This window comes from Phalacrocorax carbo (assembly GCF_963921805.1).
Source record: "Phalacrocorax carbo chromosome W unlocalized genomic scaffold, bPhaCar2.1 SUPER_W_unloc_2, whole genome shotgun sequence".
NCBI classification, from domain to species: domain Eukaryota; kingdom Metazoa; phylum Chordata; class Aves; order Suliformes; family Phalacrocoracidae; genus Phalacrocorax; species Phalacrocorax carbo.
In genome coordinates, this window is record NW_026990253.1 from 3156 (window position 1) to 21721 (window position 18566).

Below are 18566 nucleotides of genomic sequence, written 5' to 3' on the forward strand. Positions count from 1 at the left end.
GACATGATATGCCCATCTTTTAAATTACATTTTCACAGTTTCGATCAACCAGATCCTTTAAAAAGCCCTGTATGTAGAGGAAGACTTACAAAATCAGGCCCTAAATGGAATTAGTTTATTTATAAATAAATAAATAACTACATTTGAAAATTACAGAGGATTAAGTTTCCAGAAATTATTTGTCAAAGCTAAAAAAGGCTGAGCTCACCTGTCTTTGTAGTTTATCACAGTATCGATAATGGCATTCATCTGTTTTGTCAGTTTAGGTGGGTTGGGTGACAACTTCTCTGCAGGAGGTCTGCCTCTTCTTTTCTTTGCTTTCTCCCCATCCTCTTTCCCAGAATCCTTATCCAAATTTCTTCGTCTCTTCCGTTTTTTAAGCCGTATTTCCTCTTCCATTTCTTCCAAATTGCCGTCTTCAATTGCCTGACAACCATGAATTCCAAAAAATCCAAAAGAGAAATATGCAAAGACAATTAACAAGTATTTTTTTTTAAAAAAAGAAAAATACAACACAACAAGATATAGATAATTCAAAATTAAATGCTCAGTCTATTTATAAAAAAGATTTCAAAAGGAAATTCAGATACTGACAAACAATAAGACACTAAAATTAAATCAGTTATATAAAGAACCCTACAACCTAAATACATATTCAGCTGATCCTCAGTTTCATATATATGAGGGCTTGCATCAATTTGTTCACTTCAGTAGCAGTCCTAGAAAACGTAGTTCAAGAGAAAGACTCAATGTGCATGTTTACAGACAGGATAGTCCACACCATGCCTAGCTTCCAGTGAAAGAGATTGCAGTTTTTTAATACGTTTTTTACATACAGACACACACACTTTATGTAGTAACATACTAGACTCAGCTTCTCTTTCAAAGAATTTAAGTGACCTAACAGTTAAAACCATATCTAAAATTTATAATTTTCATTTAGAATAGCAATCAATAAAAAGGCAGAAGCACTGACAATAGTGTTTTACAGTAAAAAGCACTCATCATAGAATTAAAAAAGAAAAAACACACACACAGCCACAAAAAATTAACAGTTTCAATTACCCGCAAATACATGCTTTTAACCAGAGCCAGCAGCACCAGGTAGAGAGATCAAATCTCTATGAAAACAAACCAGGCATAAAGGAAACCTGTTCACACACTAACAGATTCAAGTGAAAAAAATCAAGAAGCTGAACATTTTTCTTTGGGGGAAAAAAAAATCCCATAAACAGATAAAAAATATATTGAGCCATAAGAGAACTGAAACTAAAAGGAAAAAAAAAATTAAAATCTTAAAAGTAGGCTTTCTGATTAATGCTTTCTGGAACATAACTGATGTTGATATTTGTCCCTCTTGCCTCTCAATATTGCCTTGAATACATGCAAAAACTAATCAATCATTTCTCATAGCTGAAAGAGCTATAGTCATAAGGCAATTACTTTCATTTCTCTACAGAACCAAATATGATTAATATTTATGATCATATGAGAATAACAATCAATATAAAAAGAGCAATTACAGTCCAGGCAATTTATTTCATTTGCGTACAGTGTCTCTTGAAAAACATTTTATGAACAAAACCTGGTTCACTATACATAGAAACATAGAATCATTAAGGTTGGAAAAGACCTCTAAGATCATCAAATACAAAACAACCTGGCATGTTAAAACCACTAGTAGGAGTTCAAAATCTGTTTCCTCTTCATTCTCTAATGTGCAAATCCATAAAACAAATGTGAACACAGAATCCTGAGGGACAGCCTGAAACAAGGTCTTAATAATCAAAAGACAATTTCCATCATGCTTTCAAGCATTCAGAGAGCCACTATGAAGAAGGCTTGAGCTCTGATGAGTTAGGAATAAGAATAAGTAAGGAAAAAGTAAGTAAGGGAAAAAAACTGCACAAAAACTCATTAATATTCATTTGGTTAAATCAGGTCACCCACCATACACCACTGCAGCTATCAAAGATTAAGAAAAGGAAATTTCTCCACAGATTTTAGAAGCTAAAAGTAAAAATAAATACAGCATACAAGGCTGTCAACAGTTAATGTAATTGCTCTCCTTATGCATTCAGTTGCACACTGAAAAATAGAGAACACCAGCTTTTGATGTCTTATACACCTACACATTCCTGTGATGTAGTTCTACTGAACCTTCAAAACTGCAATGAAGAAGGTTATTTACCTTACCACTGTCAGCAGGCTGACTATTGGAAATCACAGTTAGTGGGGATAAAATTAACAAACCAGCAAAGCAGTGAGCTGATAGTCTCTTCATCAGCTGATCAGGGGGAAAAAAGAGAGCTGGGGAAAGGCCATGTTTTCTGATAAAATTTTATTTTAGTGAAAATTTAATACCAAAAGGATTGTAGATACTCAAATCTGCTGTTTCATTCTACCTACTACAAGGCCCAAGGCCTTCTTCCTTCAGCTTGCTTTAATATTGACAACTACTTATCATATTTTTGTCTTCTTAATCTAGGCATTCAGATTCTAGATTTTTAGCTGGGCAGTTACCAATTCTTGTTAGCATTTTAATTGTAAGAGCAAAATTGGTCAATTTCATGAATGATTTTAAAACTCAAATACATTATATGCAATAAATACTTTTTATTGTTCTGTACTGAACAGATTAGATTTTGGTTATTACAACTAATACCACAAAATACTCAGAATTACAAGAAACAAAAAACAAGGTTAGCATTTTGATGCAATGTGCTTTAGAAAATGCATATTCACTCATTAACCAAAACAAAAAACAATTTTCTTGCCAAATGTCCCTCCCACGCTCTCCAAATTGGGTTGTCACCACCCCTGAGTACTAATATCTCATTTAGAACTGTGCATACAGTTGTTACTTAGGATATATGATATTTTGAAAAATTGTTGTGGGGGTAAGATCAAAGTCAAAAGAATATTTGGGGTCAGGTTTTTTTTAATGACGTTGGCCAATGTAGTAAAAAAAAAAAGAAAGAACAGGCAAATTGTGACATTTGCTCTTCCACTCTGTATATTAATGAGTAGTATACAATGAAATAATTGCCAGCACACTATAAAACTGCTAATAAATATTAAAAACTGTCTATTTGGATAATAATATGGAAATCTCTTATTATTAGATCTTAAAATTTTGTGCAGACATGTAAATTCAGATGATTTTCCTTAAAAAATGTTTTAGTGAAAGCACTAAAAATCACACACATGCATGCACACATGCACACACACATTCATAGATATGTGTGATCATGTACCACCACCAAGTTATTTATGAAACTAATTCAAATGACAGTGCTTCATTAGAAGAAACTAACTACAATAAGACTAATGTGCCACATCTAAGACAACAGCCTTCCAAACCTTTACCAGCAGTATAATGCAATGTATCCCAGAAACAAATCTCCAGTTTCTGATGGATGATGTGTTGCACAAGAGTATAGGACACAGCAGACATCTCCCATGTTCAAATGCCTTTGGATTAGTGAGGTGAATAGAAAGGAAGTCAAGAAAACTACTGTACAAATAAATATTTAGTGCTTTCCATAAGGCAACAGGACCAAATACTACAATAAAGTTTGGAGCCTGTTTTCTTGAAAGCAAGCAGTAAAAACTATGAGAGTCCAATTCTGCAAAGGATTGAACATCTCATGAGAGGTACTGGGTATCGATTTCCAGCCACATTCCAATATGGAAGCCAATTTATTTTAATTATTAAATTGTTCTTATCTCAACCCACAAGTTTTCTTGCTTTTGCTCTTCCAATTCTCTCCCACATCCCAGAGGGGTGGGTGGAGTGAGCGAGCAGATGTGTGTTGTTTAGTTGCCGGCTGGGGCTGAACCACGACAGCTTCCATACGCATAAAATTGTAATGTGCAAAGTCAAGCCGATCAAAGTAGCTTTAGTGCTTGAGACGTGCCGATAATTGTTGGTCACAGAATAGCTCATACCCAGACATGGAGGACCTTCTGGGTCCACAGTGATGGTAAAAAAAAAAATTTACCCTACTGCCCCCAAAACTTAATAAGTTCAATAGAATCTGCAATTAAATACTATAAAGCACATAGTTTATATAAGAATGCAATTTTCTTAAAAAAAAAAAAAAGAAAAGAAAAGAAATAAAGCAAGCTGTGGACAATATGTGCATGGACTATGTAGACAACAACTTTTTCTCAATTTCACAAATATTTACTTGTTTTCTCCTCTCACAAGATCCAAACCTTCAACAAAGTCTGTTAAAAAAACCTCTGTTAGGATTAAATAATTATAAGGGTCACTAGATGAAAGGTTAAACTGAAACAAATATTGAATGTAAGACAGATAATCCTATAGAGCTACTGTAGTATCTGACTACAACTACCTGAAGATCAAACTGAGTTCATGTTCACTAGCTACAAAATGGTGTCTTAAATATATATATGCTAAGATTGTAAAAGAGATATATATAAAGGCAAAGCTCCTTTACAGTACACAAGTCCTAAAAAAGCCTCTGGTAATTTATGTCAGGTTGCAACAACAAGCTAGCTCAACTTTACTACAGTGTTTGATGCCAGAGTTGCCTTTTAACAGTTGATAAAAGAGAAAATGTAATTTTTCAATTTTACATTCCAACTGATAAGAAAATAGTTTAAAACATTCCTAACATTTTCCTAGGAAAGATTTTGAGGGGATCAAGGAAAGAATGAATGGCAACTTTTACTGTACAACATATTCATTTTTGCCAGTACACATAAAGCAAGAAAAAATTAAATAAATTTTATGGCATGATATTTTCCAACACTATTATATTCCATCACTTGGAATTCAAAATAGTCATGAGGATGTTAAAAAGATCCATCACATACTTTGTATGTATGTAAGCCAATATTGGCTTTTTTCTAATTTAAATAAGAAAAATAAATATGGACTTAATGCCTTAATTTCACTTGAATTTTTTAGATCAGCAAAACCAAGTAGTCTGCAATACCTTGGTTTTGAATGCCTGTGTGAGATAAATCTGACACTGCTCATCTCAGGTTTCAGACTTGTTCTACTTGGCAACATGCAAAACTACTTTGAATTAAATCTGCACATCTACAGAACAGAATTTTGTTCATGTCACCAAGCAAGCAACTAGGTTGAATGAGAAACTGAATTGAAACGCAAAACATTTCAACTGTCTTAAGAGATTTAGCTCCACAGTAAGAGTTTGGAGGATGAGTTAAAAAGCCTCAGAACTAGTTTAGCCAGGTAAGAGCCATCTTGATGCCTCTGCCTGATTCGAAAATATTAGAATCAAGGTCAGGTCAGGATAAGTATCTCAGATACCATGGAACACATCTAAGAGCAATCCTGGTCAATTTAACCTTTGAGCAGCAGCTCAGATGATACACTAATTTGCGATTATTGCAAACAAATCTATTGATTCTTGAAAAGCCCTAAACAACAGAGTCCTTAATAGAAAACTTGTGGCCCTTTAAGAAATAATCTGATTGCTGATCTATCATTTTGCTGCCCTGTGAGGAGCACTGTTGTAGGAGAAATATGCCAGAGGATACAATAATGCCACAATTTAAATTCTTTCTAGGCTCAGAAGACAGGCTCCTACTTCCCTGTTTATAGAAAATGCAGTTGCCATACCAATAGTTAGGGCACTACAGCCTCAACTAGTGATTAAAGCCTGTTCTTCTCTTATAAGTTCCCAGGGAGTCTGAAGAGTGATATTTAATTACAGTCTGCTTAGGGCAGCTGCAGGCCCCAAAGCAGTTTCACTACATATTGCATGTGTTCATCCTCTTGGCTTTAACAGTAATTTTTATTTTTGGTACACTGCTTCCAAACTCAGAACTCAGGTCTTCTGATAAGGAGAAAGATGACATATGGCAACTCAGGAAGAGTACAGGGATCTCATTAGGTCATTGCTGGCACTCAGGAAAAAAAGGAGAGTCTACCACTTTTGGAAGAAGGGGCAGGTGACTCGGGAAGAGTACAGAGATCTTGTTAGGTCTTGCAGAGAGAAAATTAGGCAAGCAAAAGCCCAGCTAGAACTCAACCTGGCCATTGTTGTAAGGGATAACAAAGAAATGTTTTTACAAATACATTAACAACAAAAAGAGAACCAAAGACAAACTCCATCCTCTATTGGATGCCGAGGGGAACATTGCCACCGAGGATGAGGAGAAGGCTGAGATACTAAATGCCTTTGCCTCAGTCTTTAACCGTCAGACCAGTTATCCCCAGGGTATTCAGCCCCCTGAGCTGGAAGGCAGGGATAGATCATGGAATAAACCCCCCATAATCCAGGAAGAAGCAGTTTTCAACCTCCTGCGCCATCTGCACACTCACAAGTCTATGGGGCTGGATGGGATCCACCCGAGAGTACTGAGGGAGCTGGCAGAGGAGCTTGCCAAGCAATTCTCATCATTTATCAGCAGTCCTGGTTAACAGGGGAAGTCTCAGACAACTGGAGGCTTGACGATGTGACACCCATCTACAAAAAGGGCCGGAAGGAGGCTCTGGGGAACTACAGGCCTGTCAGCCTGACCTCAGTACCAGGGAAGATTATGCAGCGGTTCATCTTGAGTCCACTCACCAGGCATATGCAGGACAACCAGGGGATCAGGCCCAGCCAGCATGGCTTCATGAAAGGCAGGTCCTGCCTGACTAACCTGATCTCCTTCTATGACCAGGTGACCTGCTGTGGATGTTATCTACCCGGACTTTAGTAAAGCCTTTGACACTGTCTCCCACAGTGTCGTCCTAGAGAAGCTAGCAGCTCATGGCTTGGACGGATGTACTCTTTGCTGCGTAAAAAAACTTGCTGGATGGCTAAACCCAGTTGGCGGTGTTCCCCAGGGCTCAGTTTTGGGGCCAGTCAGGCCTTTCTTGCTGAGATCCAGAAAGAACCCCATGCAGTCTCTCTCCTCCAACCCTTGCCCCCCACCCCCGCCCCACCTGGTGCAGAACACCAGGGTCCAGCTCAGAAGGAGCAGGTAGCTGATCTCGTCAGAATTCTGGCTGATGACCCAGGCAAAACTCCTCAGCAATTAAAGTAAAATTCAACTGAATCTCTCAAAGACAAATGCAGCTAAGAAGACAGCTGTGAGTTGGATAATCATATTATCAAACCAATATACTAATCAGAAACGTAAAGTTTCCTTCTGAAAAGCCTCATGCAAGTACAGCTTAAAGGTATCAGCAACTGGAGAAAGAAAAAAACTAGAAGCATAGCCCTGCTGCTAGTGACCAACAGGTCTGTTTCTTCTACAGTGCTCCAAAAGAGGAGTGGACAGTAGCATAATAAAACATGTGGGGTAGTAAAGGGAAAAACTTATGAAATAATGTGCTATCCTTAATTTAGAATGTATTGAATCTTGTGAGTACTTTAAAAAAAAAAACGTAGCTGTTTAAGTAGTTTATTGTGTCCATTTTAACAAAAAATTATTTGATTTCTATATGATGTGTATGATATTGTTACATTGCAAGTTGGAGTGACAAAACAGGGTAAAGCTGCTTATTAACTCCCTCTGATAATTTTACACATTTAAAGATTCCCTTGAAAATATTCTACATGATTGTAATCTCTTTTTCTATGAACCCTGAGGTATGCCATTAAAAAAAAAAAAACAACACAGGAAAATTTAAATTATGCGAAGAAAAGGCAAGTGAGGGGTAAAAATGCAGAAAAAAGAACTCTCTACTTTTCCTGCAAAATAAATCTCATGAAAACACACAGGAAAGTTTCCCTTTATTCAAGTTTTCATTGTCCACCTAATGAACAGGACCTTTTACTGTGAAGCTGCATGACCAGTGCTACACTATAAATCTAATCCTCAGAATACAAGCATTCAAAAATATTAGTAGCTCTACATCAGCATTTGCTGTAACATTTTGAAGTATACAGACTTGCCACCTGAAAATGCAATTGAAAATATGTACACAGTATAGTTAGAAGTGACTGCTATATAGTATGGAAACATCTTATCTAGCTTTAAACTAGTTAATTTGAGTACACAGTTAACGGTTTAACAGTGGAGGAGGAAGGAACTTGCAGTTTTCTTCAACAAGGTAACAAGCCATGTTGAAAAGGAGTAGCAGTACATACTGTATCTTAACTTTAGCAAGGCCTTTGACCTTGTTTCACATCACATTATCACAAACAACCCAGGAAAACATGGACTACATAAAATTACTATCAAGTGTGTAGCAAACAGTCAGAAAATTCTATTCAGAGCACTTTTTAAAACTCAAAGTAGTTCTGTCAAAATGGAAGGCTGTGGAAATAGGGGTCCAGTGCCATTCAATATATTTTTTAATTACCTGGATTATGGAATTAAAAGTATGCCTATTAAATCTGCAAAGAACACCAAGTTGGCAGGGACCACAAGTATACCTGATAACAAGTTTAAAATTCAGAATTATTTTGAAAAATTGGTGTAACAACTGGAGAAAACATAGATCATTTGGGAACAAGGATATATGCAAAGTATTTCTATTAGGCAAGGAAAAATCAACTGTTTTATTGAATTTACGTGACAAGGTTTTGGTAGCAGGGGGGGTCTGCAGGGGTGGCCTCTGTGAGAAGAGACCAGCGGCTGCCCTCATGTTGGATGGAGCCAGTTCCAGACAGTCCCAAGATGGGCCCACTGCTGGCCAAAGCTTAACCAATCAGTGACGCTGGTGGTGCCTCTCTGATAACATATTTACAAAAGTGTAAATATGCCTCTCTCTCACAGCAGCTGTGAGAGAGAGGAGTGAGAAAAATGTGAAGAGAAACAACCCTGCAGACACAAAGGTCAGAGAAGAAGGAGGGGGAGGAAGTGCTCCAGGTGTTGGAACAGAGAATCTCTTGAAGCCTGTGGTGAAGACCATGGTGAAGCAGGTAGTCCACCTGCAGACCATGGAGGACCACATCAGAGCAGATATCCACACTACAGCCTGTGGAGGGCCCCACGCCTCAGCAGATGGATATGCCCTGAAGGAAGCTGCAGCCCGTGGAGACCAGCCCACGCAGGAGCAGGTTCTCTGGCAGGAGCTGTGCATCCCATGGATAGCACCCATGCTGGAGCAGTCTGTTCCTGAAGGACTGCAGCCCGTGGGAGACCCACATTGAAGCAGTTCATGAAGGACTGTCTCCTGTGGGAGGGATCCCATGCTGGAGCAGGTGAAGAGGGTAAGGAGGAAGGAGTGGCAGAGACAAAGCATTATGAACTGACCACGACCCCCATTCCCCAACCTCGTTGTGCCACTTGGTGGTGTAGGAGGAGGTAGAAGAGCCAGGAGTGAAGTTGAGCCTGGGAAAAAGAGAGGAAGGGCCAGGGGAAGGTGGTTTTAGCTTTGTTTTTGTTTCTTGCTATCCTACTCTATTATTTATTGGCAACAAATTAAATGAATTTTCCCCAAGTCGAGTCTATTTTGCATGTGCTGGTAACTGGTAAGTGATCTCCCTGTCCTTATCTCGACCCACAAGCTTTTCTATCTTATTTCCTTCCCCTGTCCTGTTGAGGAGGAGGAGTGAGAGAGTAGCTAGGTGGGAATTTGGCAGGTGGCCAAGGTCAACACACCACAACTATACAAAAAAGGATATGGAAAAAGTGGATAGGGAGTAGTTTCACAGAAATTGAATGAAGGTTTATACTGGATCACAAGTTGAACACAAGTCAGTATCTGTACTGCTGAGAAAATAGAAAAACACTATACCATGATGTATAAACAACTTAGCAGTTATGTGAAAGAATTCTTCCCCTTTATTCAGGCTTTGACAAAAACATAAACAAGGTTGTTAATCACTTGGAGAGAGTTTAAGGCAGTTGAATGAAAATGATCAGAGGTCTAGAAAACAGGGCCTATGGGAAAAGATCAAATGAGCAGGGGTTGTTAACGCAAAGGCTTTTATGTCTTTTAAGACATAAAAAGATGTTGGGGGGAAAAAAGAAGTAAACAACCTGTTCTTCATGATCACAGCAGACAGAACAAGAAGTAATGTGCATAAAAATCAGCAAAGAAATTCAGATAAGGTATTAAGGAAAACTATATCAGAGCAATAGCTTCCCTCAGGGACTTCTAAATTTTCATGGTATCATAGAATCATAGAATGTCCTGAATTGGAAGGCACCTGCAAGGATCATCGAGTCCAACTCCTATCCCCGAATAGGAGAACCCTGAAATTCTCACCCTGTGTCTGAGGGCGTTCTCCAAGCGCTTCTTGATTATTGTCATAGAATCGTAAAATCATAGAATGGCTTAGGTTGGAAGGGACCTTTAGAGGTCATCTAGTCCAACACCCCTGCAGTGAGCAGGGACATCTTTAGCTAGATCAGGTTGCTCAGAGCGCCATTCCAACCTGACCTTGAATGTTTCTAGGGATGGGGCCTCCACTACCTCTCCCTGCAACCTGTTCCAGTATTTCACCACCCTCGCTGCAAAAAATTTTTTCCTTATATCCAGTCTAAATCTACACTCCTTTAGTTTAAAACCATTACCCCTTGTCCTGTCACAACAGGCCTTGCTAAAGAGATTGCCCCAATCTTTCCTTTAGTCCCCCTTTAAGTACTGGAAGGCGGCAATAAGGTCTCCCCACAGCCTTCTATTCTCCAGGCTCAACAACCCCAACTCTCTCAGCCTGTCCTCGTAGGAGAGGTGCTCCAGCCCTCAGATAATTTTTGTGGCCCTCCTCTGGACCCAGTCCAACAGCCCCATATGCTTCCTGTGCTGAGGACTCCAGAGCTGGATGCAGTACTCCAGGTGGGGTCTCACCAGAGTGGAGTAGAGGGGCAGAATCACCTCCCTCAGCCTGCTGGCCATTCTTCTTTTGATGCAGCCCAGGACACGGTTGGCTTTCTGGGCTGCAAGACCACATTGTTGGCTCATGTCCAGCTTTCCATCCACCAGTACCCCCAAGTCCTTCTCCACAGGGCTGCTCTCAATCCCTTTCATCCCCCAGCCTGTATTGATATTGGGGGTTGCCCCGACCCAGGTGCAGGACCTTGCACTTGGCCTTGTTGAACCTCATGAGGTTCTCACAGGCCCACCTCTCCAGCTTGTCCAGGTCTCTTTGGATGACATCCCGCTCTTTTGGTGTGTCAACTGCACCACTCAACTTGGTGTCATCTGCAAACTTGCTGAGGGTAGACACGATCCTGCTGTCTAAGTCACTGATGAAAATGTTAAACAGCACTGGTCCCAGTACGGACACCTGAGGGACACCACTCATCACCGGTCTCCATCTGGACATTGATCCATTGACCACTACCCTCTGGCTGTGACCATCCAGCCAGTTCCTTATCCACCGAACAGTCCACCCATCAAATCTGCATCTCTCCAGCTTAGAGAGAAGGATGCTGTGGGGGGACCATGTCAAAGGCCTTACAGAAGTCCAGATAGATGACAACCCTAGCTCTTCCCTTGTCCACTGATGTAGTCACTCCATCATAGAAGGCCACGAGGTTGGTCAGGCAGGACTTGCCCTTGGTGAAGCCATGCTGGCTGCCTCAGATCACCTCCCTGTCCTCCATGTGCCTTAGCATAGCTTCTCGGAGGATCTGTTCCATGATCTTCCCCGGCACAGAGGTGAGGCTGACAGGTCGGTAGTTCCCACGGTCCTCCTTTCTACCCTTTTTAAAGATGGCCACAATGTTTCCCTTTTTCCAGTCCCCAGGGACTTCACCTGACTGCCATGACTTTTCAAATATCATGGAGAGTGGCTTAGCGACTACATCAGCCAGTTCCCTCAGGCCTCTGGGATGTACCTCATCAGGTCCCATAGACTTGTGTATATCCAGGTTCCTCAGGCAGTCATGAACCTGATCTTCCCTTACAGTGGGAGGGTCTGCTCCCCCAGTCCCTGTCTTGCGGTCCATCCACTTGAGAGGTGTGGGAAGAGAGGTTACCAGTGAACACTGAGGCAAAACAGTTGTTGAGTACCTCAGCCTTCTCCTCCCTCGTCTGTTGATACTAGGCCACCATTCTTGTTCATCGGGGGGGGGGGGGGGGGGTACGCTTTCTTTAACCTTCCTTTCCTGGTTGATGTACCTGTAGAAGCCCTTCTTGTTATTCTTTGCATCCCTTGCCACATTCAGCTCCAGCTGTGCTTTGGCCCTCCTGACCCCATCCCCACACAACCAGGCAGCGTTCCTATACTCTTCCCAGGATACCTGTCCCTGCTTCCACTGCCTGTGCAGTTCCCTCTTGCTCTTTAGTTTGACCAGCATGTCTCGATTCAGCCATGCTGGTCTCTTCCCTTCCTTGCCTGATTTCTTACACCTGGGAACAGAGAGCTCTTGCACTCTATGGAACACGCCCTTAAAGATCTGCCAGCTCTCTTCTGTTCCCTTGCCCCTGAGGACCGTTTCCCAGGGGGTCCTTCTGACTAACTCCTTGAAGAGCTGGAAGTTTGCTTTCCTAAAATGTAGGGTCCTGACTATACTTCTCGCTTTTCCCGTATCCCTCAGGAGTGTGAACTCCACCAGTGCGTGATCACTGCAGCCCAGGCTGCCTCCAATCTTGACGTCACCGGTGAGCTCACTTGCATTGGTGACCATCAGGTCCAGTATTGCATCCCCTCGGGTAGGGCTGTCTACTACCTGTCTCAAGAAGTTATCCTCAAGGCATTCTAGGAATCTCCTGGATTGCCTACAGCTTGCCCTGCTACTTTTCCAGCAGATGTCAGGGTGGTTGAAGTCCCCCAGTAGGATGAGAGCCTGCGAGCGCGAAGCCTCCTGGAGTTGGAGGAAGAAGGCTTCGTCAGTAGGCACCCCTTGATCAGGCAGCCTGTAGTAGTCACCAACCACAAGGTTCCCTCTGTTGCCTCAGTCTCTGGTTCTTCCCATAAGCTTTCAACCTGCTTGTGGTTATTCTTCAGTCAGGAGCTCACTCCTTCCCGCTCTGAGTGGTGGAGGGGGGTGGGGACTGGGCTACTTTCTGTCTCCCTGCGCTTTTTCCTTCATGCGTTTGCTGCGGTTTTGCTGTGGTTTTGCCACTTTAGGAAGGATCCTCTGGCAGACCGTCTGCTCTGGAAAACTTTGCCTCGGTGGCTTCGCCACTTGCCACTTCGTCACTTTGCCGTTTGCCAGCTTCCAGTCGACTGGGACCTCTCCAGACTCCCAAGACCATCGAAAAATAATGGAGAGAGGTCCCACGATAACATCAGCCAGCTCTTTCAGTACCCTGGGATGAACCCCATCGGGCCCCATAGACCTATGTGCATCCAGCTGGAGCAGCAAGTCTCAAACAACTGCAGAGTCGATTGGGAGTTTATCACTCCCCCAGTCACGGTCTTCCAACACAGGGCTCTGGGGGCCCCAGGGACCATCATCAGCGTTGAAGACAGAGGCGAAGAAAGCATTAAATGTCTCCGCTTTCTCTACGTCCCTATTTGTGAGGTGACTGACCCCATCGAGCAATGGACCAATGTTATCTCTGATTCTCCTTTTGCTGTTAACATATTTTTAAAAAGCCCTTTTTGTTGTCCTTCACAGTACTGGCCAGCTTCAACTGCAGTTGAGCTTTGGCCGCACGAATTTTCTCCCTACAGTGGCAAACAGCATCTCTGTAGTCCTCCCGTGTCGCCTGTCCTTGCTTCCAATGTCCGTATGCTTTCCTTTTCCGCCTAAGTTCTAGAAGATGATCCCTGCTCAGCCAAGCCAGCCTTCTGCCCCGCTTGCTGGACTTCCGACTCTTTGGACTTGCCTGCTCCTGGCTCTTAAAAAGTGACCAGCATTCATGGACCCCAATACCTTCAAAAGCAGATTCCCTGGGGACCTTCCTAACTAGCTCCTCCAGCATCCCGAAGTCTGATCTCCCCGTGTTCAGGGTCGAAGTTTTGCTGGCAGTTTTTCTCCTATTGCCAGCAATTTGAAACGCAACTTCTTCGTGGTCACTGTGACCAAGACAGCTACCAATCGTCACTTTGCCCATGAGTCTGTTTACAAACAACAAATCTAGGAGGGCACCTTTCCTAGTCAGCTCCCTTAGTACCTGCACCAAGAAGTTATCTTCAGCGTGCTTCAGGAATTTCCTGGACCTGTTTGTGTCTGCTGTATGGTATTCCCAGTTGACGTCTGGGAAGTTAAAATCACCCATAAGGACAAGGGCAGCTGATTGTCATGGTTCAGCCCCAGTCGGCAACTAAACACCATGCAGCCGCGATTGCTGCCTCCCTCCCCCGGCCAGCTCCTCCCAGTTAACATACTGTTAACATCCCTTTGGCCGGTTTGAAACCGCTCTCTTAGCTGTGCCCCCTCCCCTCCCGGCTTCTTGTGCAGCTGACAGAGCATGGGAAGCTAGAAAAGTCCTTGACTAGTATAAACACTACCCAGCAACAACTAAAACATCAGTGTGTTATCAACATTATTTTCATACTAAGTCCAAAGCACAGCACTATGCCAGCTAGAGTGAAGAAAATTAACTCTATCCCAGCTAAAACCATGACATGATCTATAGATATCCCTTAATTCCTTAAAGAATAACTCATCGTCCTGGCTGGGTGGTCGATAGTAGACTCCCACAACAACATTGGCTTGATTTGTTTTCCCCTTAATCCTTACCTAGAGGCTCTCAACCGTGTCCTCGCCAACTGCGAGCACCATACAGTCCAACCCCTCCCTTACATACAGCACCGACTCCCTGCCTCGCCTGCCCTGCCTATCCCTCATGAAGAGCCTATAGCCGTCCATCACAGCACACCAGTCACAGGACTCATACCATCAGGTTTCACTTATGCCAATGATACTGTAGCTCTGGGACTGGGCCAAAGCTTCTAGCTCCTCTTGTTTATTCCTCATGCTGCGCACATTAGTATAGAGACATTTCAAATGTGCTCCAGTGTAATCAGCACATCGTGGAGCGGACCAAAGGACCTCGCTAGCACACTGTCCCGCAAACATTGGCATGCCATCCCATGGCTTATCACTAGCGAGCCTGGTTTTATCCCTTTCCCCTTCAAATCTAGTTTAAAGCTCTTTCAATGAGCCCTGCTAACTCCTGCGCAAAGATCCTTTTCCCCCTTTGAGAAAGGTGTACCCCGTCTGCTGCCAGCAGGCCTGGTGTCATGTAGACCGACCCATGATCAAAAAACCCAAAATTCTGCCAGTGACACCAGTCACAGAGCCAGGTATTGATCAGCTGGGTCTTCCTGTTTCTTCCAACAACATTCTCTGCAACTGGAAGGATAGAGGAAAACACTGCTTGTGCTCCTGATCCCTTAACCGGTCATCTGATAGTCACTTTTGATCGCTCTTGGACTTCTTATTGCAACTTCATCGCTGTCTACATGAAAAAGCAATAATGGATAATAATCCAAGGGCTGTACCAGGGTAGGAAGTTTTCTCATAACATCTTTAACCCGGGCCCCAGGGAGGCAGCAGACTTCCCAAAGAGTGTGTCTGGTGAAGATCCATCTTTTTGACAAAAAGCTATTTCATAAAATCAAAAACATTCATTGGCAAAATCAACCAAAACTCTAGGATTCAACTGAAAACGTAAATGTTGAAGAGCTATGGTGCCCATTTTTAACATGATCAGGCTCCATAATGCTCAGTTCCTCTCTCCAAATACAGCAACTATTTTGAAAGTACATGCCATTTTAAATTTCATAACAGGGCACTCAATCAAAGCTACAAACATTAGTTTGGTTCCCACATAAAAACCTTAAAACATTTACTGAATCTGTGTTACAGGATACTGTAAACCTACGGTTAAGGGTTTTACGTGACAATAAATGTTTCGTACTCGCTAAAATGGAGGTGGAGTAGAATGCAGTATATACTACCTCAAAATTGACTTTCTACAGTCTCTTATTTTCAAAATAATCCAAAGAAGCCCGCACCTATAACTATATATCCCGTTTTCCCTCCATTGGTAAGATTTCTACACTTCAGGAAAAAAGTATGATTACTGCTTCAGCTCTCACTAAATACTCATGTAATCTGTAATTCAAACATGAAATAAGTAAAGCAGTTGGAACAGTGATAGTGTTCTGACACAGTATTCTGGTGGCATAAGCTCTGGAACTGTTCGCTCCACACCCCACCAATATTTCATACATTCAATATTTGGAAAAAGCTAGCTGTTCTTTTTTTTAAAAAAAAAAACAAACAAACAACCACCTCATTACATATTTTGTGGGTGTGCATATACCTGAACGCATGTGTGTATGGGAAGACATGAAAATAAGAAGTGGAAGGGTATAGAAGAAATTTGAGAGTTTAAAAAAAACCCACCAACCCTAACAACAATGAAAAAAAATCACATTAATAAAAAGCCTTCTGCGCTGGTTTTGGCTGAGAAGGGGTTAATTCTCCTCACCGTGGAGGGTCGGCTACCTTTCCAGCTTCCCGCGCTCTGCCGGGTGGCGGGGGGGTGGGGTGGGGTGGGGCTGGGAGGGGCAGGGCCATGGCGGGGGCGGCTGACCCCGACTGGCCAATGGCATGTTCATTCCATACCATGTGACACCATGACTAGTATATTTCGGGGGGGGGGGGGGGGGGCAGTTTTCAGCTCGGGGGAAGCGTGGTGTCGGGTGGTGACCAATTGTGTTGCGTGCGGTTTGTTTCGGCGGTTAATTCCTCACCTCCCCGGCTCCCCGGGGTTTTGCGCCTCTCGTTGTTCTCCTTTCCATTGCATTTCTGTTGTTGTTTCTTTTAATATGAGTTATTAAACTGTTCTTATCTCAACCCACGAGCATTACCCTTCTGATTCTCTCCCCCATCTACCGGTGGGGGAGTGAGCGAGCGGCTGTGTGGGGCTGAGCTGACGGCTAAACCACAGCACCTTCATTAAGCAAGCTATTAAAAATTGCCTCCAAAATCCTGCAAAAGAATACAAGAAGTCCAAAATATTTGGATTCTGAACTAGTGAAACGCTCTCTCTTCCTCTCAATGTGTGGGCATTTACTACCTTCTTGAATTACTCAATAATATTTTTTCCTTCAGTTTTATCATATTTTTCTCTAAACCCAGAAATGCGCAGAGCTAGAAGAGAAAGTATGTGTAATTTTTAATGTAGTCTAGTAAAAAACACAAGTGAATATTGTGAGACGTATACAACAAATAACACTGATGCAACATATCACATATTAAGCTAAGTTTTGACCGATGACATCTTCAGTGCCCTCTTTGGGAGCATTCCTAGAATGCATTTTCAGAGAAGTCCCAATCCTACAAAAAGGCATGTTTGTAACTGAATGACAGGGAGCAGCAACATTGCTTTTAATATATATCACACTGGAAAAAATTGTATGAACATGTGAAGTAATAGTATAAATCAAACCTGTATCACAGTGAATATAAAAAAATGTATTAGCTTTGTTATTTCACAGTTTTAACTGCTTTCAATACAAAAGGTTTAATGGCTACTGAAGGAATTTCTTTTAATATGGAAAGATTCTGGCAGATATTCACAAAGATTTTGCTTAAATTTTATTAAAAATAGTTAAGTATTTTGAAAGCCTAAAATAAAGAATTACAGATGACAAAACCTTTCAATAACCTAAGCCAGCTCATTAAGCCACAGAAATTATATCAGGATCTGACAGTTACTCTGTTTAAGCTGAGAGATACGTTAGGCATGCAGAAATACTGTTATTTTAATTAAGATAGTTAATTGTTTTGTTGAATTGTTTGGAGACAATATGAAAATTAGGCTCCTTTAAGGAATCACAGACTCACAGAATAGTTGAGGTTAGAAGGGACCTCTAGAGACTGTCTAGTCCAACACACACACCACACACACCACACACACACACACCCCCCCCGATACTTGGTATAGGCTCAGTTGACTCTGATGCCTCCCTTGACGGAGCTTGTTCCGCCTCAATTGTTCCCAGGGCACTATACCTGTTCTGTAATTGCAGATCTGCAGGCAGAGGAGTCGTCTTCATTCTGTTGCCAGAAGTCACAAGCTTCAGGTCCTCCCTGACATGGGAGTCTCCATCTACTGGTTATAGGGTCACATGATAATTTGGGTTGGAAGGGTCCTCAGTAGGTCATCTAGTCCAACCTCCTCAAAGCAGGGTCAGCTACAAGATTGGACCAGGTTGCTCAGGGCTTTATGCTCCTCTGAGCACAGCCTCTAAATGTACCTCCTTTGCATCATTTGCAAGCTTTTGCCTCTGCAGGGTCTCTGAAGACCATCTCCTGCCCATGCTACGCAGCTGTATTGGGAGCCTTATGGAAGACATTGTATTCGAGGAGTTAGGGATCTTGAACAGGCTGTCTACTCTATTGGGGCTTGTACTTAGGGCTTGAGAAGCCCATATGTTATTAATATAACCTGTAGCTTGCAATATCTCTTTGGTAAAGGTAAATTGTATGTGGATCAAGGGGTGGAATGTGGAGATCCTGACCGAGAAACCGTTGCACATTGAGGAGCTAGTGATCCACATAACAGTTAATGGGAGTAGGCCCAGGCCTGTGCTGCGCTGCACAAATTCCTTGGCCACAGGATAAACTCAGACAGCTCATTGTAACTGAGGAGCCTGCAGGCAGCTCCCACTTGGTACCGGTGACTACGCCACCTACATGGCCTCGCCTTTATCTAACAGTGCAGCAACAAGTTCTCATGAGAATATCCTTTAGGAATAGAGTTGTTT

At 42.3% G+C, this 18566-nt stretch overlaps 1 protein-coding gene across 1 annotated transcript in view; it reads right to left on the bottom strand.

Moving 5' to 3' along the window:
• Positions 1-203: 203 nt before the first annotated feature.
• Positions 204-18566, bottom strand: part of LOC135310846 (probable global transcription activator SNF2L2) — a 192823-nt gene continuing 174460 nt past the window's right edge. The window contains exon 28 of the mRNA XM_064439901.1: positions 204-426. Within this exon, the coding sequence (XP_064295971.1) occupies positions 205-426 (222 nt within the window). The 3' untranslated portion in view covers position 204. The remainder of the gene's footprint in view (positions 427-18566) is intronic.